The 23,354-nt window shown below is 29.9% G+C and overlaps 1 protein-coding gene and 1 long non-coding RNA gene across 2 annotated transcripts in view; both read right to left on the minus strand.

The window, feature by feature from the left end:
- The window catches only part of LOC111624688, a 29,935-nt gene that overhangs the window by 3,243 nt on the left and 3,338 nt on the right, over positions 1-23,354 (minus strand). The window contains exon 2 of the long non-coding RNA XR_002756624.1: positions 21,480-21,613. This is a non-coding gene — a long non-coding RNA (uncharacterized LOC111624688). The remainder of the gene's footprint in view (positions 1-21,479; positions 21,614-23,354) is intronic.
- Positions 2,825-5,207, minus strand: LOC111624687 (transcription factor MafA-like). The gene has a single exon (XM_023367596.1). It carries the CDS (start codon positions 5,001-5,003, stop codon positions 3,750-3,752), a length of 1,254 nt encoding a protein of 417 aa, XP_023223364.1. The 5' UTR covers positions 5,004-5,207; the 3' UTR covers positions 2,825-3,749.

The raw sequence follows: 23,354 nt of genomic DNA on the forward strand, positions 1-23,354 counted from the left end.
TCAACTCCAATACCCAGAGACCTGATATATATATGTATATATTTTTACTATATATATATACTTTTTTATATATTTATTTACATGACAATTATAATATACCTCTTAAAGTTAATTACAATACATAGTATTAATGGAAAACACATTACTTTCTACAGGAATATATCATTAAGGATTTTTTTAAAATGTATTATTAAATAAAAAACAATCAAAATATGGGGGTCCTTTAGGGTTTTAATTTCAAGATCTAAGAATAAATCAACTAGAAATTATAAAAGATATATTCATAAATAATATAATATATCTATACATTGATATGAAATTAATTTTCCTTTCCTTCAGTTCCCTTTTATAATACTTAAATCTTAAATTAAAGCAAATTAAACATGATACTTTTATGATTTAGAGTGTTAATCTTGTTTAAAACATACTTGATAATATTTTAAAAGAATTAGTTTTATGTAATGAAACTCTAATAGTGTAATTCCTATATTAAAACTATTGAATGTAAATAAGATTAGGGTTTATTTTTAGTAAGTTTAAAAAAACTAGAAAAAAATTATTCTCTAAAAATTGTTAAAAACTGTTATATAAATAACAGAATTCTCGTTTTATAAATAAGATATCGGATAGTTTTAAAAATAGAATCAGGGACGACACTATGAAGCTACTGGGACTGTTGTCCCTACTCTTTCTGATTTAGGGATTTATAGGCAAGCCCTATTATTGTTTAGCACTCTAGAGAAAGAATTTAGACTAATTAAAATTTAATTAACGTTTATACTATTCTAGTTCTAAATCCGGAAGCCAAAAAAAAGATACTTAAAAATTTAATTAGAATGAATTTGTGTTTTGTTCCGTGGCACATAAATTTTTTTTGGCATTGCACAAACAGCGGCCGAACTCATAATGGTAAGGGACGGGATCCCGGAGCGGTAGGTCGTCATCCGTAACATCTCAGCAATCTGAATCGTATTTTGCAGGTAGAGTGTGGTTTTCTGTAACCCCGTAGTAAATGGTCACAGGAAGATGATTTAGAAGTCATTGGAAAGAGAATCAGAAATGAAAATCCTTTTTCAAAAAAGTGAATATAGTTTCGGAGATACTTTAATAAAAATTTATGCACTGTACTGTACATACAATACAGCGGGATCATCACGTGCCGGCAAACGAGCACCCTCCCTACCTATGTGCCTGAAACGGGTGACCGAAGAGAAGGTTAATGCGTAAGCCTACCGATCTGAGGAATTCGTATTTGAATTCGCCGGTCGTAAAACCCCAAGAAGTTTTCGGAGATCTAGTCTGTTTCGGATATTTCAGGCCTCGTCCTTCACCCACCTGTATTATTCATTGTGGACCAAGCCACAAAAGAATTTGAAAAGGGCTTTATCAGNTGTCTAGATTAGAATTCAACTTTGGAAGGGAGAGGCGCAAAAAAAAGGAGGCGATAAGAACCCAGTCAGTTCTATCAGAGTACAATTCTAAGTAGAAACTGTTAAAAATCTTCTAAAATTAATTAAATATATTTTTTAAAGTAGCTTTAAAAAAGAGAGAATAATTAAAAATAAAATAAAATAATATATATATATATATATATATATTTGGCCTATTTATTTTAAACCGACTAAGCGATAACTTGACTAAAATTAATTTATTTTTAACCTTGTAGATAATGTATCAAAATCTCTGCGAATCGTTTAAGAAAATAGCATTATTACTTTTAGGCCAAAGATTGGAGTTTAATTATAATTTTCTAGATATATTAACCATTAAAAATGGTCGATTATAATTAATCTTAAACACGTTTAAACCTATATAAACGAGACGTTAGACTCAACAAATTGGATACTAAACTGCACTAAAAATGGCGGCTGTTTTAAAATTCGAGCATTTATGCCATAATTCGAACTGATATTACGTCTTAGTGTCAATTATAGACACAATACATTCCCCCTTATCTAGTACGTGTTCTGGTCTGAGATGTCATAAATAACAGATGACAACTTTGAGTGGAGTCAGCTGCTGATAAAGGAAAGAAAGGGGGAAGGAATCTTTACGGAAGTAAACCTTTGAAGAAGGTAAAAATTTATTATTATTATTATTATTATTATTAATTTCTACTCCTTTTTTCTATAATAAAATAAAATCGGATTAACATTTAAATACTAAATTAATATTAAAGACGGAAATTGTATCTAGTTTTACAATGGCGCGTGTATAGCTAGTGTAAATCCTATTTTTATCAACGTGTAAGATTACATTGATGGTTCCGGCAAACACCACAAGTGTTAGTTTATAAGTGAGACGATTTGTGGGACATATTGGACAGATTGACGTCAACGGATACCTCAATTTAGCTTTTTTAAAGTACGTAAGGGCGTATATAATGTTTCTGTTTGGCTCACCTGGGCCAACGATTTTTACTTTCTTAGTTATACAATTATATTACGTTAACAATGGCGGATCTTTAATGTTTATTCATCAGTTACCGATCGTGTTCGATACATCTGGACGTTATTAATGATCCTTTTGTAAGAGGAGCAATGCAGGTGACGCAAATATTGACGTCATTTACATTTCTTTTTTTCTTTAACTGGTTTAAAAAGGTGCTTTTTTTCTTTAAAAAAATGAATATTAAACACTACAAAAATTATTATTGAGCTTCATTTATTCATTATTTCTTTAGTAACAAATATGAAAACTTCTCTAATATATATATTTTTTCCTTTCGATTTTTAATCGAAACATGCTGTTCTTTGAAAATTGAACAGAGGGAGGACATAAAAAATAAACATATATTTTTTTATGATATTCATTTGAACAAAAATTTTGGTTAATTTGAAGAAATTTATGTGGTTTTTTTTTTCTTTTTGGTCTCGTAAGCTGTTATACGGTGGGCTTATCAAACATATTAACGGTGGGTCTATTGTCACTTTCTTTTTCTACAAAAATTATGGTTCTATTATTACTAATAGTAGCGATGGAGCCATCATAAAACGAAGCTCATAAAATGGTAGCTCATATCACAGATGTTTCGAAAATATGCCAAAATACAGGACAATTAAGTAACTATTAATGACTATTTACTTTTATTATAATCATATATCTAAGGGAAATAATTTGATTTTTTTAAGCTTACATATATATATATATATAACCAAAATACACCCATTTTTAAGATTAATGATAGGTGTTAACGAGTATAAAGAAAAAAGATAAAATAAGGAATTTGGCCTATCTGTGTTGTGACCCATCTTTGACTAAATTAACCACACGCTATATTATTATTATTTTTTAAATTAATTAAAGCTGTATTTCTCTTATTGCTGAGTCAATAGTTTTGAAGTTTTGTTCTGGTTTGTTTTAAAAAAAATCTCATTTTAAATGAGATTTTTACAATAAAACTTCAAAACAGAATGCGCTTTAAGACACGATTATATACAAATGAACACATTCTTCAACTTCATAGAATTAGCGCATTTTTTTTTCCGTTAGTTTCACGGAATCGAAACTTTTTAAAGTAATTACTTTTTTTATAATTGAGTTGCTAACTATATAGTTTTTTTCAATCACAGACTTGAATTAGACGGTCACACATTCATACACACTCACTAGAGGCTAAAAACTTCTGACCTAACATACCTACATCGACTACACAATCAGAGCTTGTTCCGAGTTCTTGTCCCGTCGATCGGGATAGGACGGGAGTTTTTTGTTTTTTTTTTTGTTTGTTTTTTTGGTTCCCATAGACTTTACATCCCATAGAATTCTGGTGAACTAGGGCTTGAAACACTTGAAAGTGAACCTTGACAACAATCGCGACCTCTGAGAACAGCAAACTGTTGTTTATAATAATCCCTTTCCTGACACGCTCTTTCTAACTCTTGTCTCAATCTGGCTACTTCAACCTGGAGTGAACGATTTCTTGTTTCCAGTTCGTGTCTTTGGGCTAGTCTTTTAGTTCGGCAGTTCTGTGCATAACCACGATTCTTCAAGGTTCTACGTCTCTGTTTCAATTTCACCACTTCTTCTCTTGGATATCCGTGAAGTTTTTTGTTCAGTTCTCGCACGGTCAAGTTAATTAATTGCTCGTTGCTTATACATGTTTCACCGTTTTCCAATATGCGACTGGAGTTGTAATTGTTACTCTGATGTTGCGGCTGTTGTTTCTGTTGGTGTGGTTGTTGCTGTTGCTGTTGTTGCGGTTGCTGTTGTTGTTGCTGCTGCTGCTGCTGCTGCGGTTGTTGTTGCTGTTGGTGAGGATTAACGGTAGCGATCGGACGTTGTACAACTTGAGTTTGACTCTGGGTAACAACAGTCATGTCGGTGTAATCTTTTCTAAACATCCATTCGTTGATTACTTCTCCCTGCGGCCTTAAGTCTAATGGTTCCGGTGCGTAACGCAGTGTATGCGTTAGCCACATCATACTATCGTCCAGCATGTTCGATGTTTTTGCATCCATCGCCGCGGGTGCCATTATCGGACTGGCTATATTTGTGGAGGGAACGGCAGCGAACGGAGGAGAAGGCGGTAGATTGTGATTGTCTGAAGGTGTGGCGGGCGTGCTGGCACTCAAAACGACCGACCTCCTAAAGGTAGCCAGATTGCCTATAGCACAGCCACCGTTCAGTCCCGTTACGTTGGTAGGATCGACAGTCGATGCTAGCCCCATTCCCCCGCCGTTTCCACTTCCGTCTTCCGACACACCGCAGTTCAGTGTTCCATATTTGGCGAAAGGTAATTCAATTTCGTGCTTGATAGCTTCGTCCATGTCAAGATCGAAGTCTTGACACGGAACTCCATACTCGTCGCCGATGGTTTCCGAGTCCTGTTGTTGCTGCATCGCTTCCATGGATAGCTGTGACAATGCCGACTGCACGTGTTGTACCTCGGCGCTGTCAGTCGGTTGACTGCCGTTGCAACTGGCGTCACATTCGTAACGATTCAAAATAGAAACATCGTCGAGTAGGCTCGACCTTGCCACGGATGCAGAGCAACCTAACATTCACCCATGAAGCGACGGGCTAGATATGCCCGTTTCTCTGGCTAACAGTCCCGAAGTCCAAGTCGCACACGCGCACTCTTTGTCACACTACACACGTGAGTTGTCGTGTTCGGTAGCTGATGCACCAATCGGGACCGCTTCACTTTCCACCGCTTGTTGGCAAAGTCTGATCGCTCGAATACGAATATCTCGTTCTTCGTTGATATTTATGATGTCCGTGTGACGTCACGCTGCACTCGGCCCGAGTGATATCGAGGGGTGTCTGCCAATAACTGGCCGTCTTGGGACGTGCTGCACGGGGGTGGGTCCTTCCGACAGACTTCAACGGACTCTGGGACGGGTGAAGTTAAATTTAATCAGGTAAGGCCATATAGTCTTCTGCATGGGGAAAATTAACAAACAAAAGTGTGCATGACAAGAAGTTATTGGCATTACGACCCCCACACTCCCTTTACAAGTTTGTACTGCGTTATTTATCCCCCAGAAATTACAACAGTTCGTAAAAACTATAAAAAAAAAATATTATTTAGCTGTTTCCTTTCCCTCGTCGTAGCCGAGCTGTCTAGAATAATTGCTTATCGTTTAAAGTTCACTTGTATTTTTCAAAATTTACTTTTAATTGCGGTGATAAAGTAGATAATATTATTGTTCGCTTGATACAGTCCGTTGAGAAATTAAGACATATTTATGAACGTCTCCATAGTTTATAATTTAAAAAAAATAAGCAATGATTAAATTATAAATAAATTTACTTAGCGGAGTTTAAAAAATAAATTTGTTACAAAGAAATGGAAGGGGAAAAAGGGGGAGAAGAAGTAGTGTTTTGTCGGGTTTCTCGAAATGAAGAGTACGAGTCTGACTACGTGCAGTACTTCTAGTATAAGGGATTATTAGCACGAATACCTTAGAAATGCCTTCAGTTCGTTAAGTCTATCCGAAAGTTAAGACTTTATCCAATCGATGGAAACAACGCATGCGTACCTCTATAGAAATGTATTCAAATGAAGATGACATAAAAGTCTTTGAAGGTCTCCATGCTTATCAGATTAGATGTTTGCTTGATGTATAGTAGGTCCTATCGCTAAACTTCTTCATCGAGAACCAAAAAAGAGAATTTTAATTCTCGAGAAAATAAAATATAAATAGAAAAATGCTTGAAATATTCACTTTTTTAAAAACATTTTCTGTAATATATAAACAAACTTAAGCACCTTTTAAATATTGTATATATATAACTTATATTTTTTTTCTCTTCTCTCTTTATGTGTGTGTGGTTTCTTTTTTTCGTTTGTGGACTTGTGAATGTCCGTGAACTATGTGACGTTTAGACTGTAAACAAACAGTCGATGTATATATACCAGTTATGTTATGAAGATAGAGAAGATGAAACATAGTATAGTTTTTAAAGTTTTTTTTTTCTTTCCTTGCCTCGTTTATCATATTTATAACGAATTCTTGATATATTAAAATGTTAATATTATGAGTGTTGAGGGATTTTCTGATTGGAAATCTACGAGAAGTGTAAATAAAAATTAAGCTGTAAACATTAAACAAATTGTGAAGTTTTAATTTATAAAATTTAAGCAGTGTTAAACATGTAATATTTTAAACGAGAAACAACTGATTCTCTGGTTTTAAATAGTAAGTATATGCAGATTTCATTATAATATCACTTTTTAAAGTTATAAATAATATATTTTCGTTTAAATTCATTAAAAATTCTTATTTTTCTATCAGATTTTCTTTTCCTGTTAGGTCATTCTACAACTTCTAAGAAAGTTTTTACTCACTTTCAATACAATTAAAAAATCTCCATATTTTCGAATTTATTTTAAACTAAACTACAAAAATAACTCAGATTTCTATATAAATCAAATATGAATTCAGTGAACGACCTAACATACATTATTAAGAATTTATGCGTTTTCACAATGTTCGTTTAAACGTAGCTAGAGTTATACTTTATTTCCATGTAAAACATGTAATTTTTCATATTTTTTAGGAATTTTTTTCAAACTTTACTTACTTCATATTAATTTAATTAATAAAAATTTATCAGAGTGATGCCGCCATCTGTCGATGATTAAATTATCTATAAAATATTCAACAAAATAAAAGGCAAATTATACATACTTATTCAATTAATATAAATAATAATAAATAAGCATTTGGAAAAAATATATATTTTTTAAATTTATAAATATATATATATATACACTGTTCAAGGACGGGTGTATAATTGTCTACATTGTTTGATTTCCTGTTAAGAACATAAAAAAATAAGACACAATAGTAATGATTAATTACTTTATATACATAAAAAAATGAAAACAAACTTGAGTTGTAGCTAAATTAACCTTTAAACATAATTACTGTACAGTTAATTTAGTTTTTTTATGCCAAAATCCGATAACGTGACTGTACGGAATGATATATAATTCTGCGTAGATGATTAATAATTCCTACAGTAGTTAAAGGTCCGATAAAGTTTATATCATCATTTAAAGCGTAAAGAATGCATTTAATGGGCCAAAACAGTGATTTTTAAATGCTTTTCCTCCCCCCTCTTCTCCTTTCTCCCAACCCACAGATCCCTTTGGATTATTTCCAATTTAGATAACATAAGGAAGGAAGAACTAGTAGTCCTCAGCGTGTAGTCGAAATATATTTTAATATATAAAGGATACCAGCTGTTAAAATGCGATTTAGAACGGATGGCATATATGTTCGAGAAAGCGTGTTATAGAAAAACTAATTAAAAATTTTTATATATAAAAACAGGAAATTTTATAACGATTTATATTTATGTATATAACGCGCCATTTGCATTTTGAACAATAAAATAAATAGCCTTTCGCTCAATTTCTTTTTAGTGTTTTATATATTTAGCATTCATAATGAAAGTAATAACATTCGAAAGCATTCCCTCAACAATCCTTTCGCAATTTCTCTACAAGAAAAAAAAGGTCAGGTCAAGTCAGGTTACTTTTCCCCCAACTGTTTAAACATGACTGCTCACGGTGCAATTAGTCGAACGAGGCACGCATTTATGGAAATCCATAACTTATTTTTTTATGTTATTATGTAACTATAAACGGATAAGTCACGCTTTCTGGTATACAAAGAAAAAAATAATAATTCCATTTTTAATATAATTAATATTTTAAAAAAGTTATTTATATAAGTTTTGATGAAGTCCTTCACAAGCGTGGTTCCCATCTTACAAACCTTTGCTTCGTTTTGTAAACTTGGAGCCATTTTTATGATTTAAATAAGTTTTTAACGTTTTCGCGTTATCCTATGGGCAATTACCTAGGGCCTTCACTAACAGGGGGCCCCAAACTAATCTTTTATAAACTTATTACTGTAGTAAGAATATCGAAATTTAAATTTAGGCAGTATCTAATTGCCGGTGTGGCGCAGGTGCAGGTTACACTGGCAGTACCGGAGGATTCCCCCGAAGAAAAATGTTTGAAGTTAACATTGTATATGAGGCCCACTAATTCAAATTTGTCTGGGCCCCCACCAAGCTATAACTGATTTGTAAGTCGATAAACAACGATTACTTTAACTAGGTCTGTGTAGTTATTTAATTTGTTATATGGAAGAGAAAAGTCCAAAATTTTAAGTATAATTATACTAAAACTGATCGAAGTTCTTATATCGTTAAATGTCTTTCTATCTAGAACAAAAGTTTTATTTAATTTTACACGTCATGTATAGAAAATTGAAGTAAATAGAATGAATAATTAGACTATTAGCATGATGTAAAGTACAAATATCTGTAGTTTCTATTTTAACTTATCATAAATTTTAAATTTTAAAGTTTATATCATTATATTTTATAGCAAAGATAGTTTTAAAGGAAGTGTTTTATTAGTTATTTTTATAACAAGTTTATTTCACAGGTTACAATAAAAAGAAACAAAGCTCTTAACTCGCTTCAATATATGGAATGTGATTAATATGTTATGACATTTTTAACACGAAAAATAGCATATATTATACGGAGAATATAATTGTTTTTAGTTATTTTTCGTTTTATGATTCAGTTATAAGCACATTTAATCTTTTAACTTATAAATAAGTATACAATTCTGCAAGTATTCTAAGTTTTTCTCTATCTTTGGAGCGCATTCTAAGAGTTTCAAGTCTCTTTAATGCTTTTTTTTCTGTTTTCAGGTTATAAATCTCTCCAAAAATATTTTTAAATATTAAGAAATGGAAAACCAAAGCGATATTTTCTCTAAAAATACGAAACAATTGTGAAAAAAATATAGAAAATTTTGATTAAAAAGTAAGAAAATGTGATATAAAACAAGCATAAAAATCATTTGAAAAGTTAATAATTAAAGGAAAAATAACAATAAATTAAAAATTAAAATAATATTGATTTAATTAATTTTAAAACTTACAGAACTGAAATCGCAAAAGTCTATTTTATAAAGAAAGAATTTTATTGTTAAAACTGTAAAAATTCGAAATAAATTTTATCCAAAGAAAAAACAATAAAATAAGTTTAAATTTTGAAACAAAAATTGAACATTTTTTTAAGCTAAAAAAACACTTTTATTATTTACACGAAAGACATTTTATAAAAATTTGTTATTATAAAAAATATTTTAGATAATAAATATATAATTAAGTTGTCAAAAATCCTTCATAAATAAGTCCTATTTAACATTTTAGTACCGTTCTTATCTTTAAAAATATCTTAAAATTTATTTTACGCAATTTATCACTGTTGCACGTAGTCAAGAATGACTTAAAACAAAAATCTTATCATCAAATTTATATAGGTTATATAATCAATATTAATTTAATTTTTGTACATTTTAATTTGTTATTTTTGAAATAATTAAAGAGAGGGAAGAGAGGGAGAGAGAGAGAAATTCTATATGTATTTATATAAAATTAACAAAATTATAAATCTAATTACAGAGATAAATATGCAAATATTTAAATTTATTATTAGTTGGTTGGTATATGGTGCATATAAATCGATTCTATGTTTAGGTAACATGATTTTTGAAAGTTACAGAGTTCTCTAACAACAAAATTCGATCGGCCACTGACCGCTTTTTCACCGGAAACATCCGACTATCGTACTTTCGATGACCTTATTTACAACTAGATTTTACCTTGAACTTGAAAACCTCTCTTGACAAACAGTTAAATTGGAAAGTATGCCAGTCAGCAGGGTCAAAAGTCAAGTGTGTACAGATGACAAATAATTTCGTGGACGAAGACCTTAAAATATCGTAATGTTTTGCTCCGGGATCTTCGTTAAAAATTGACATGGATACGTTTATTTGTCCAACGTGTCGCTGAACTAATAACGATTTGTTTATCGTATTCTTACTAGGAAAAATCTATGTTTTTCCATTTCGTATATTGATTTACGGTTATATTTATTAACTAATTTTTTAAAAATCGTGTTTTTTAAATATAATCAATGCCTATTTTATGCTCTAAACTGCATTTTTATTATACATTTTCTCTCTTTCTTGCTTTTACTAAGCTTGTTTAAACGTCTTTTTTGTTTGTATAACACAATCCAACTTGTTAACGTTGTTTATTCTAGGCGTATATTAATTAATAAACAATCTGTGGCTTGTCTGTAAAGTTATCAAACCCTAAAAATAATTAATAAAAAGTTTAGGAATTTAACTATTAATAAATCTGTATATATTTTAAATTTTTCTATATTTTATCTGTAATTATCTGTAAATTTTCTGGAATTCTGTGCAGATATTTTGGATCTGAATAACGTGTAAATTTTACAAATTTTATGCTTCAGATAAACTTTATAATATTCATAACACGGGTGAATTATTAAATATAAACTATATAATTTAATTATTACAAGTTTAAAATATATAAAATATTATAATTATATTAGCACGATTCCTATTCTACCCATTAGTAAATGTTACGTGGTGCCACGCGGTAGAAGTTTAGGGCCTCTTGTCAAATTTTGATTCAGTATAGACCCCTCACTATGTTAGGTCTTTAGTGAGGGCCCATTATAAAGTGTCGCGCGAGAAGAGTTGTGGGCCCCCTAACAAAATCTGATTCCGTAGTGAAGATTACAGTAGGGGGCTTGTGGTGAGGGCCACAAACACGTGTTCGCCTATCCCTCCTGTGATCATGTTATTATATACATTATAATGGAAGTTTTTTGAGTATTTTTGCCTATTTTTCAGATTTAGTTTTATTGATATTATCCCATAATAGTATAAAATTAAAGTGTAGAGAGTAATAAACATCTCTTTAAAGTTTCATTTTTATGTATTATATTCTCCGTTTAAAGATTTAATTATTAAAGTTAGTAACATATTTTATTTGATGATTTCTACCAATAAAATAAAAATATATAAAAATTAAATATAGGAACCAAATTTTAACAAATTTCTCTTTATAGTAATTAAAAAGTAATTTTTGATTTCAATTTTTGTTAAATTTTATCTTTAATAAAACTAATCAATATATAAAATAAAATATAGCCTATAAAATATATAAAATTTCTAAAATAAAAATAATTTCAGAATTTAAATCTAAATAAATAAATAAAAATTTACAAAAGTATTTATTATAATTATATAAAAATGCAGTTTTAAACCTTTAAACTCAATACAAATTTCGTAATTTAGACTGTGATAATTGTTTTTCCTATAAAAATCTCTTAATTTATTTTACGCACAACTTAATTTTTCTACACTTTTATGGAGTTTCGAAACCAGGAAATTTTTAGTAAATCAAACACTTAACGTAAAATCGACATTTTGTATATTAAACAAGATTTATATATCCTTAAACCATCATCTGTAAACCAGGTGTGATCATCCTGCTGTTTACTTACTAACGCAGGTGCTAAATGAGCGATGCTCTCAAGGTCTTGATATCTTTTGAATTAAGTAACTTACACAGATGTTTATCCATTTGTATAATTAAAACCCTTAAAAACTTGTCATTTAGTATAACTAGGTCAATAAAAATTCGATGGATTTTATTTTAAAGGCGATACTTTTGTAGTTAAAAGTTAGCCCGTAGTGCCTCGAAAATGTTGCGATAAACAATCAACAACAATTGGCACAGTTACCAAGTAAGAAAAAAGAAATGTTGTGATTTTTTTTACGTGGATTGTTAATAAGAAACATTTACCTAAATATGTCAGAAACGGTCATTTGGAACCGCTCCAAACAGGACCAATTGTTCCAGAAAATGCTGCGTGTGAGCTTGTTGATGTTTAAACTTTTTTTAATCTCTCCCTAAAGATTACAAATTTTATTTGCTGTAGTTTATCATGCACTCACTTTTACATGTCTCAATGCCTCAAATTTTGAAGAAAAAAATGTTTTTTCTACTTTATTTTAATGTTTTACAAACAGATTTTTACACCCTATAAAGTTTAGTAGTAATGAACGACTGATAGCAATTATCATTTGAACAAATGATGAACGTCATAAGAAGTTAACAACATGCAAAAAGAAGTTTTGTTAAAAAATAAACCGAAACTGCAATGAACAAAGTTCGATCAACAAAATCAATGTATTGATTGAGAGAATCCTTTAGTAAGTAATTCTATTGAGAGAATTGTAATCCCTAAGATAGGGTCAATGTTCCAAAAGTTGATCTCCGAATACAAGGATTTTTAGAGGGGAGCAGAAATATATATAAAAGTTTGATCGAACGTCTATTGATTAAAAAAAATTGGATTATATATTGTTATTATTTTTGATAAACAAAGAAACTTAAAAAAATTTTTTCTCTGATACAAATTGTCTGGGGACGATTCTTTTTCTTTTAATGAGTTCTGTCACAGATGTTAGAGATCCACCTGCGTCTTGGTACAGGATCTTTCTTTTTACTCTTCGTTTCATTAAGTGCTTGTATTTGACCATGGTGTATTGGTTTGATAGTCTAAAGGGACTTTATTAAAATTTCTGTTGTGTACTTTACCTAAATGTGTCTAAAGTCACGTTTAAAAACGCCAAAATTAAAGATTACTTCTTAACTTATTGAGTTTCATCAAACAGAATCATTACAGCTTAATAATTCTATAAATATCGAATTTATTTTAAAGAATAACTTTTTATACGATGTCTTATAGACATCAAATCATAATTTTACACTATTTTATAGTAACTACTGATGAAATTTATACTTTAATAAAGTACTAAAACAATATTCTAGCATTCTAAATCTCCAGAATAGATCTAGAAAGGATCTATTTTTGGAAAGAAGTAAGAATATAGATTCTTCTAGATATTTAAATCTGAAGTTTCTCTTATATATAATGCATACTCATAGATCTATAGATTTATTCAGAGTGATATGTAAGAAAACTTTAAAAATGTATTTATCTAGAAACCGTATGGAATAATTATTATATAATAATTGTGAGTAAATCTCAATGCTTTAACTAAACATTAATTTAAATACACAGAAAAAAATATGAATTTAAATCAACTTCTTTTTATTGAAATCGATTGTTTGGAAGAGCAACGCGGTCAATATTATAAGACCTATATTGTAGTCGATATAGCTTAAAGCTAACCGGATATCCAAGAGCAAAGTTATAAAAATTTTTTCCTATTTGACTTCGAGCTAAGTTGGGTAAATATTAAACTTCTCGAATAAAAAAAGTGGTATTTTCCAAGATAAAATTTAATATTGTTGGATAGGGCTGATTATTTATAAACAGGTACATGTACGAAGTACCACGCTGTTCATATGCACTAGCAAAACAATAATACATACATGAATATATATATATATATAAAGGAACATTTTAAATAGACTAGAATTTATTCGGCTCATTACCGACTACAAAGGATGTAATAGAAGGTTTGTTTTAAGATTATCTTATTTCCTCATCTGCTTTTTTTATATTTTTTAATGCATGGTTGTCTATTTCCATTCCCAGATAGTTACGGTGAATTAGAAGGAATCTTTTTTATGCTATCTGATGTATTCTAATCGTTCATCGAGTCCCGACTTACGCATCCAATGAGTTCTTAAGATAGGGAATGCCTTCCTGTAATCATTTCTCCAATCAATTTTAAGTGCAAGGATTTACCACCCAACAACAGTGATTTATCTCTTAGTTGCTAAAAATATGTAAGATGGGAAAAAATTCAGAATTCTAGAGAGATCACAAGAGAAGGTAAAGAATCGAGAGAGAGGAACGAGAAATAAAGAAAAAAAGCTGACATTGTTTTTACTGTTGTCACATAGTTGCCAAACATCTGTCTCGTGACTGATGTAAATTCGTTACTTTATATTGACAACCATCGCTACCAAAGATGTAAACACTTCACCTGAGCTTGACAATGTGATAGCGTTAAATCAAACCGAAGCTAATTAATGATAAATTATTTATTGATGCGAACTGAATTAAATTCCATTAGTGAACTGATAGGATTCTAGAAATAACTGATTTTCTGGGAAGGTTGAATAAAAAAAAATTTCGTTTTTAATTAATTCGACTCGCTAAAAGAACTATTGTTCAGAAATAGTTAAGATGATTCTACTTTATGATTTAGCACGAATACAAATTAATGGGTTATGTGACGTGGCCAAAGATTCTTTAGTAAATCCTTGGCAGGGGAATGGCTTAAATCTTTCATATGAAGTCTAGTGTTATATTACTAGTTTATTTCCGTTATAGTTGTATTTGCAATGGCCACAGGTAATTTGGCAAAGAATACTCGGATAAGAGCTATCTAGTTTTACACAGACATACCGACAAGTAGTTAGACCTAATACTTCACAGATGTCTCATTCATCGTCTAAAAGTAGAAAAGTCTTGGCGCAAGAATTAAACTGCCTATTTACTGAGGTAGAAATACACACCTTTTGACATGTAATAAACAATCTTTTTTTCTTTTTTACTTAAGTTATAACTTAGTCTTGTTGAATGATTGAAATATCTTCTTAATCCGGATAATGCATATTTATAGATGATAGAGAGTGGTTTCATGTTCGATATTTAGCGTACAGGATAGGAAGGTAAGTGCATGCTTCGTCTTTCCTCGCCTCTTTTTAAAGATGGAAACAGCCTCTCAAATTATCATATAGAGTTTAATAGGATTTAAATAGTTACGTTCGTGTCATAGATCTATTTAATGTGATTAAAAGATGCTTACAAACAATGTAGATTAAATTTGGGCTTTAATTAAGTTGATTATTCTTATTTAAAAAAATGTAATTAGGAACCAAAGTCTTAACTGGTTAAAATTTATTGAGAGTTTAGTAGTGTTTACTATAAATAAACTACTGAATAAACCTTCATTAATCTTAAATTAGTGGCATCTTAATCGTCTAAGTAGTCTGATGGTTATTGAATTGTCAGAAGCACAATTAAGTTTACATGCAAGAAAACAATGTATATCCAGTAAGTTAACTGCGCTGTTGTTCTTTTGTCTTTAGAAAAGAAGAACTGAAAAAAAGAACACTTCTGGAGTATTAGACTGTACTCTTCGTATTGTTTCCTACAGTGATATAATTCGTGCCACGATTTACCATCCCGTTTTCTGTTGACACATCTGGTGATCTGATCCTTTTCTACAACGAATTTTTATTTTAAAAGAGGCTAAAACCTAGAACATGCGAAAGAGTAGGGAAGTTTTTTAATATATATATATATATAAAAGAAAACCTGGCCAAAATAACATCAAATGTTTGGCAGAGATCTAAGCAATGATGGATTGTAAATGTCGTTCCACTCTTCTGACTGTGTTAATTACCCATGGATCTGGAACTTGTCATGGTAGAGACTAAGACATTGTGACACATCGTGAACAAGTGTCAAAAAAGCATTTGAGCTAGGATTTTTGCTATCCTGCTTACAAGAACAGACATCCTGATGGTACCATGGGAATGTAAAAACTTACTGAAAACGACTCTAACACTACAAAAACTAACAGTAAATTGAATGCAACGTAACGAAAATTAATATATATTATATTAAAATACCCATAAAAAGTCTTTACAGTTATTAATTTTTTATTTAAAAATTAATTTTGTGATTAATTTTTTTCGGGACTTCATAAACATAGATAATAAAAAAAATTTCTTCGTCAAAATTTTCGACATGAAAGATCATTCGCCAGCTGCGACAAACTAAAAATATAATGCAAACAAGACCTCAGATCAATCATAATCGATCAACCGGTTTTTTCCCCCTCTAAATCCTGACTTAGACCACCCGTTTGAGAATATTTACACCTTTGACATTTTATAATAGAATATTTTTATAAATTTTTTTAATGAAAGAAAGTTTAAGAGATGGTTCGGTTATCCAGATTAATGGAAATAATAATAATAAGATAGAAAAAAAAAAAGAGATAGATTGCAAACTTCTTCAGCCGATTGTATTTTATTTGTTAGAAGTATACATGTAAATCTGCAATACAAATTAAGTAATCGATTATTTAATTATTAGCTTAACAAGTCATCTACTTCAGCCCGTTTATCACTCGATCAGTTTGAATTTGATTAGCTAATTCTTTCATTCCCGTTCCAGTCAGCTGACAAGTAAGAGTAAAATTTCAAGTTTAGTTATCGCCCAGCAACCACTGGAAGCTTGTTCTTACTCTATGATAATCAGTTGACCGAATAAGGACAAAGTAATGTATTCTTGGTCAATCCCTCTTGTCCTTGACGAGATTTCTTAGATGAGATCGCACCTGATTTCGGTTTCGAAGTTCAGAAAAAAGATAAAATATCCATAAGTTTGAATCAATTACATATTTTACGCAAGGTCACTTTTAAGCATCGAGATACAAAACGTTTCGTATCTGTAGATAAATAAACTTAAATTCTTCCAGGCTATTCTATCAAAAGAAAAGTTTCGAGACTCATTAATACTCCAAACACTAAGAATTTACGCGTCGACGAACTATCAGAAATTTTCGAGATTGTGAAATTCTTTCTCCGGGCTATAAAACTAGTCGAGATCTGTGGAGTCAGCTAGTATATGATCGGACGCTATTTAAGTCCCAGTTCTGCTAACGTGATCCGAATCTCATTAACATGCACCCGCTTCCCTGCGTATACGGTATTGCCACCTAAATTCATATAGGCCGAGTCGATATTCACAAAAAATTCTTTTGCCGGAACCTCTTTAATTTATTTCTATAAGCAGTCTACTAAGATGGAAATTTGTAAAGAGACACTCTTCTCTAAAATAGAATTGCGACCTATCTTCAGTATACTTTTTTTATGTAATGTCACATGACTGGAAAGCAAAAGTAGAAACCGACCAATTTAAAACAATGTTCAATTGATAACTGCTTGACAATCTAATCAGAGTTTTTCTCAACACTAAAAATAGTGAAAGAGGCTTTTTTTTTCTTTTTTTCTTCAAAATTTATACGCTTTTTGACTTTCCCATCCTTACTAGTGAGCATTTAAATAATTTACATTGCATACATTTATTTCCTTTATTTAAATAATGGTTATTTGCGTAATTATCAATCAAGAAAAACAAAATTCTATATTTTATAAACAGATATATAATATTTTCAAAATATTGCATTTCAGTTTAATCAGGTTGCGGTTATACGAGTTCAAGTTTGAAGAGAATTAACACCATATTTATATATAATGTATCAATTTTAATATTTATAATTTTGTTGTGTACTTTTGTAGAAATGTACAGAATAATTAATGATTTCTTTATGGATTTATAAGCATCGAAGATGGCAATAATGCAAAGTATATAATAGAGAAAAGGTTATTCGCTAGAAAACATATACACAAAATTTATAAACGATCGAATCCTTTACGAGAGGAAGTACTTATCTTCGTAGCTTAATAGTTATTTGAGTGGCCAAATATCTCTTCAACTAATCCTACCATATCCTGAAATCCAGTAACATTATTTGAACAGATCTCACCTGGACAAGTAAAGATTAACCATTCCGCTTTCGAGATATTTTTCTAAACTTATATTTTCTTTCTTTTTTTCCTACTTAAAAATCTATCAAATTCTTTCTTAAGATACTTTGTATCTGTTTATTTCCTTTAAAAGAAAACTATATCTGTTGGCACGGTATTCTTTTTCCAGATTTTTGGCAAACGTTGAAAAACCCTGGGGACCACGAAGTATGACACAACCCATGCTCTTCATCATGTGGCTAGACTTGTGTCTGCACCTGACCTACCAATAACTCGCTAAGATTTAAATTATAAGAGAGTAAAATAGTCGTAGGAAAACTCAAAAATTACTTTGTGTCAACATAAATATGTTTGTTCTCTTTTATACACAGATGTTAGCAAATGTTCGCTTTCGTTAACCACAAATAACACCTTGTTTACTTTTGCAATTGTTGCCAATAAGAAATATAGAAAGAATGTTACCGATTTTTAAAATATTATTTCTTAAATTAGACTTCTATTCTTTTAGAAATTACATTATATCTTTAAAATATCGAGTATAATTAATTAAATTAGAAAAATTTCAAATTTTATTACATTTATAACCTTCTATTTATAGTCTATGTAATAATAACAAAAATTACATATTTCATAACCATTTTTTTAAAGATTTTATGCCCTTTGATCTTAGGATTTATAAACAAAAGTCTTTTATATAAAATATTTCTGTATATAAATTTTTACATAAAGATCCTTTAACTCCTAATAGCACAGAAATTGTTTTAAAAAGTGAATTTAATGATGTTAATATTAATATTAGGAAATAATAAGTAAATTTAAACTTAATATTTCTGTTTTGTTTAATAAAATTTGGAAGTTTTTACATATTGATTATATATTTTATATTATATATCAAGTTTTATAGAGATTCATAAACTCTATAAAAGATTAATTGTGCTAGAAGATTGTTTGAATACCTATAAAATAATTGAAAATCTACATTTTATGTATCAAGATTTATGTAGATGCATTAAATGCAAAATTACATACAGTTCTCTTAGTGTTTATAAGACAAAAAATGTAAAAAGTATATGAATATTTAAAATTTATGAATAGTTTAATGATAAAAGAATTATTCTATAGTTTATATAAATATTCTGAATACCTATATTTGAATTTATAAGCTTCTCTTAATAATTCATCAGCATATTCAATATCTTTCTAATAATTTACCTTCGTTATAAGAGAATATTATCACAAGTGATTTTTAAATGATTTTAAAATTGTCTTTTCTCATTAATCATGATAAAATCTAACATTAAAAGAATTAAGTTATATTAAAATATAAGAATTCAGGATTTAAAAGGCAATTTTAATGTTAATTTATTAGAAGAAAATATTGAAATATCATTTAATTTTGTTTCCAACATCACAATTTTAAACTCAATTGCAAGCTTAAAAATAAATTCTTTCAGTTTATTTGAGTAATTAATTTAATATANAGTGGCCGTTGCATTAATTTCAAAGATGAAGGACAAGTATCTTATGCCTGGCAATCCTTATACCAAAGGGAACAGTTGAATTAAAAAAAATTATTTTGACAAAATTTAAATACTGAACAAGCAGTTTTGTAAAATCCCAAAGTACAAATCCTCTTTAAATGTCAGCCACATGAAAGGTTATTTATCAATTTACTGTTTATCGAAATGATCGGGTGCAATAAACCATTGTTTAATATGATAATTAAGATCAATGATCGAACACTATCAGATTAAATTTCATAAATCGAACAATTCTCGAGAGCGTGTAAACACCTTTAATGCTACACTATGACATAGTTGAAGAGAGATTATCGGCACTTCAGAGTTTCGGCCACTTATGCGACTTATTGTATGTAAAGGACTAGAAAGTTTCCTATCGCGTAATGCTAAATAGAAGTAAAGAGATCACACGAATAGAATCAGAATTTCTCTCCTTTAAATCCAACAAAAGTTTAAACCTAGTTTTACACGTTAGAAGTAGTACTTTTATGTGTTAGACGAGCTTAGAATTTTACGCTTAGAGGGCCTGTATATTAATTAAAACCTTGTTTACAATTATGATATGATTCATGAAGCGTTTTAAATTCTTAAATCAACATATGCTTGAAAGATCATCTAATATACTAAATGGAAAGTTAAAGGGAAGAATTATAAGTCGCTCTATCGTGCCAGCGATTGTGCCTGCCAAACCCATCTCACTAACGTATGGCGTAACTAATTGTTAAGACCATTCTTCAATTGATTGTCCGACCTAAAACGACTTAAATTATTTGACCGACTTATTTAGTAAATATAAACTGAATTATTTTACAAACATTTCGTCTAGATACTCCATTTAATAGGCAAGACTGTCTCTTACACTCCCTCCGAATACTGTCAGTAGGCATCAATTTAAATGCTGTTGACACCAAAATAAGTTGTTTGCGGCTAGATAAAAAGATTCTTTCGTTAAAGAAAAAATAAGGTTGATGTTTAATAATTAAAGACTTTGTATTTTTAGAAGAGTTTTTTCTTTTTTAAACAAATTAACGGAAGAAAAATGAAGAGAAAAATTCCAGTAAGTGAAATTAGAATTGAACTAAATTTGCGCTGTGTGTGGCGAAAAATCTAGCTAAAATACATTTAAAAAACAAATAAAATAACATCTCAATAAAATTTCAATTAGAATAAATATAAACGAAACAATCGCAAGCTAAATTTAACATAGAGAAAACAAAGAAAATGACATACGACTGTGAAAATTGATAAAAAAAAAAAAAAGCGATATGTTTTTACAAAAATAAAATTATTTAAATGAAACAAAGACAAGCGTTATCACTAGAATTGTTTCTATAGTTTGAATAGAGGATACTAGTTTATGCATTATTAGTCAGTGTAGTGTGTAACGCCAAGGGCTCCAAACATTGTGTTTTATCTATCACCAGTCAGAACGAAAGTAATAACCTGATGTTATGAACTAGGAAGAAGTAGGTTTTTCATACTATAACATGCTTCTCAGAAATTTTTAGCCAAAGGCAACTTTTCAAGGGTGGAATTGTCTTGACCAACATCCTTTCTGGAAAGCACGCGAGCGGAGATAGAGAGTTATTGAAGAGCCACTACTTAGCGATCCGACGATGCAGTTTCCTGTGTCTTTTGTCATCTGCATGATTCCCAAGCGAAATTCCCTAGCTTCGGGGCAGAGTGTCCCATGGCAAACAGATACTAGAGTAGACTAGTAGTGAATCTCAAGCTCACAAAAACAACGGGACAAAAGTTATTTTTCATCGCCCCGTACACTCGGGGATATATATTTTTTTACCCCCTTTTCCCCTGCACACGCGTACGCTATTCAATGCCGCTTTGTTTAAACGATCAAAATCTTTCCTCCACTCGCTCCCTGTATCTTTTCCTCCCTCTTACCGTTCAACTCTTATAAAAATGTCTTTAGGTAAACTTTGTTTCCTATATTAGGATTAATTCTACGGGATTTTTTTTATTATATAAAAAATAATAATAACTTTGAAAAAATATAAAAAAATTGCATTTTTCTGCAGGATATTCTACTCACTATGTTAGTGAATCTTGAGGTTAGTGTGACATATGACGTAAGAAGACAAACACATTAATGATGACGACCTTGGTGATTTGCTGTACTTGCAAGAAAATAGACTTTCTCCCGAAGATATTAACAAGTACGATGAACTTTAAAGAAAAAAAAGGACGTTAAATTACGCAACTTAAATCTTATACAATGTTAAATATATATAAATATATAAAATAAATGATAAATATTTAAATAAAGAAACATTATGAAAATTTCTTCTTTAGTCTTGATTTTTTTTAAAAAGAAGGAATAAAAACAAGTTAATGCCCTTAAAAATATATGCTAAATCAGCTCTGATAATGTTATACAAATATGTAATATATACAATGTATATACACACGAAAATAAGCGATATTATCAACCTTTGGAGAGAGATTACAAAATTTTCTAGTCTATTGTGTCAACATATGTGTTGACATCTTCTAAAATAATTAGATTAATCTTCCAAATTTACATTATAATAACGTAAAATGTGTAATATTTAAATAAACAAAATAATTGGGATAGAGAGAACAAGTTTATATAACTCATAAACAATTTTTTAAACAAATTGTTATGTTTAAAATTTTGTTTATTAAAACCTACAAGAAAATGTAAACAATAAATTGGGTCAGGTTCAAATGCTTTTCGCGTGAAAAAAAAAGTTCGGATTTTTCTAGAATATTTAAAAATTTCTATTGGTTTTTAATTCATGAATTTATTTTCAGCAAGGTATAATTTAGAATAATTTTTAAGAGGTCCTATTTTAAGGTATAAGGAGTGAATATTGGTTAAAATATAAATAAGGGCATAAATTTAAATTATAATTAAATTTCAGGATGATAATTTTTGAATATTCTGAATAAGGAAAGGTTGAAGAATTGAAGGTTACTTTATGGGCGGTTTTGCATAAAATGGGTGCAAAGCAGACGATGAAACAAAAATTGATTTTATAAATATATTTTTGAAAATTTAGAAATTGGTACGAAGAAAATCTATAAAAAGAATCGAGTGTAGACCTATAATCGGGCTGCAGTTTTAATTATCTTTTATTTTAAAAATCACATGATTTCCGGTTAAAACCGGAAGTTCTTAAATGGTTAATGGGGACCCCTAAGCTTTTGATATCTGGTCTCTATTTTCATCTATTTAACTCTGTTGGAAGAAGGATGGAGAGACGAACAGATGGATTGTTCTGCAATTTGAAAATTTTAGCCTAATAATTCAGAAGAAATTTTCGTAAATATTTTAGCAATAATCACACAAAGAGAGAATTTTAAAAAAATCAAAGCAAATAATATATAGAGAGAACGACGCTATGAGGAGTTTATTAGAAAGGATGGCAATAAAACTTAAAAACAGAACAGAGCAAAATTTTATGTTCTAATTTTAATAAATAACTCAAAAAAAGATTTAATAATCCACAATTTACTACAATTACTTAAACGTGATAAGATAAAGATAATGAATTATAATATAAAACTTTAACCTAGTGACATTTTATACAAAAATATCAAATTCAGATTACGACAGGTGAGTTCAATAGACAGTATGCCGCCTACTTGGGTGTGCGGAGTTTGTCCAGGTGATCAGATAACCGACTGTTTGTCTCAGACAGCCTGTCACCAAGCGCTTTTATCAACAGACTGACAAGAATTAAATGAACTCAGCGACTAATAGTCCATATTCTAATTTTGGAACTCGGTGACCTTGGTAGTGGTTATGAGCATCGTAAACAACATTGGAAAATAAGTGTTTATAGTGCTTTGACATTCGAGCATCGGGTTTTTTATCATTTCAAAATTTAATTTAATTATATACTTTTAAGAAAAGAAGACACATTTTTACACAGATTATAAT

The sequence above is a fragment of the Centruroides sculpturatus genome, unplaced genomic scaffold (genome assembly GCF_000671375.1).
Source record: "Centruroides sculpturatus isolate CEXI.00-Female unplaced genomic scaffold, Cexi_2.0 scaffold358, whole genome shotgun sequence".
In the NCBI taxonomy this organism is placed as follows: domain Eukaryota; kingdom Metazoa; phylum Arthropoda; class Arachnida; order Scorpiones; family Buthidae; genus Centruroides; species Centruroides sculpturatus.

Coding starts and splice junctions, on each gene's coding strand:
- LOC111624687 (XM_023367596.1), bottom strand. CDS start 5,003: ATGTTAGGTTGCTCTGCATCCGTGGCAAGGTCGAGCCTACTCGACGAT.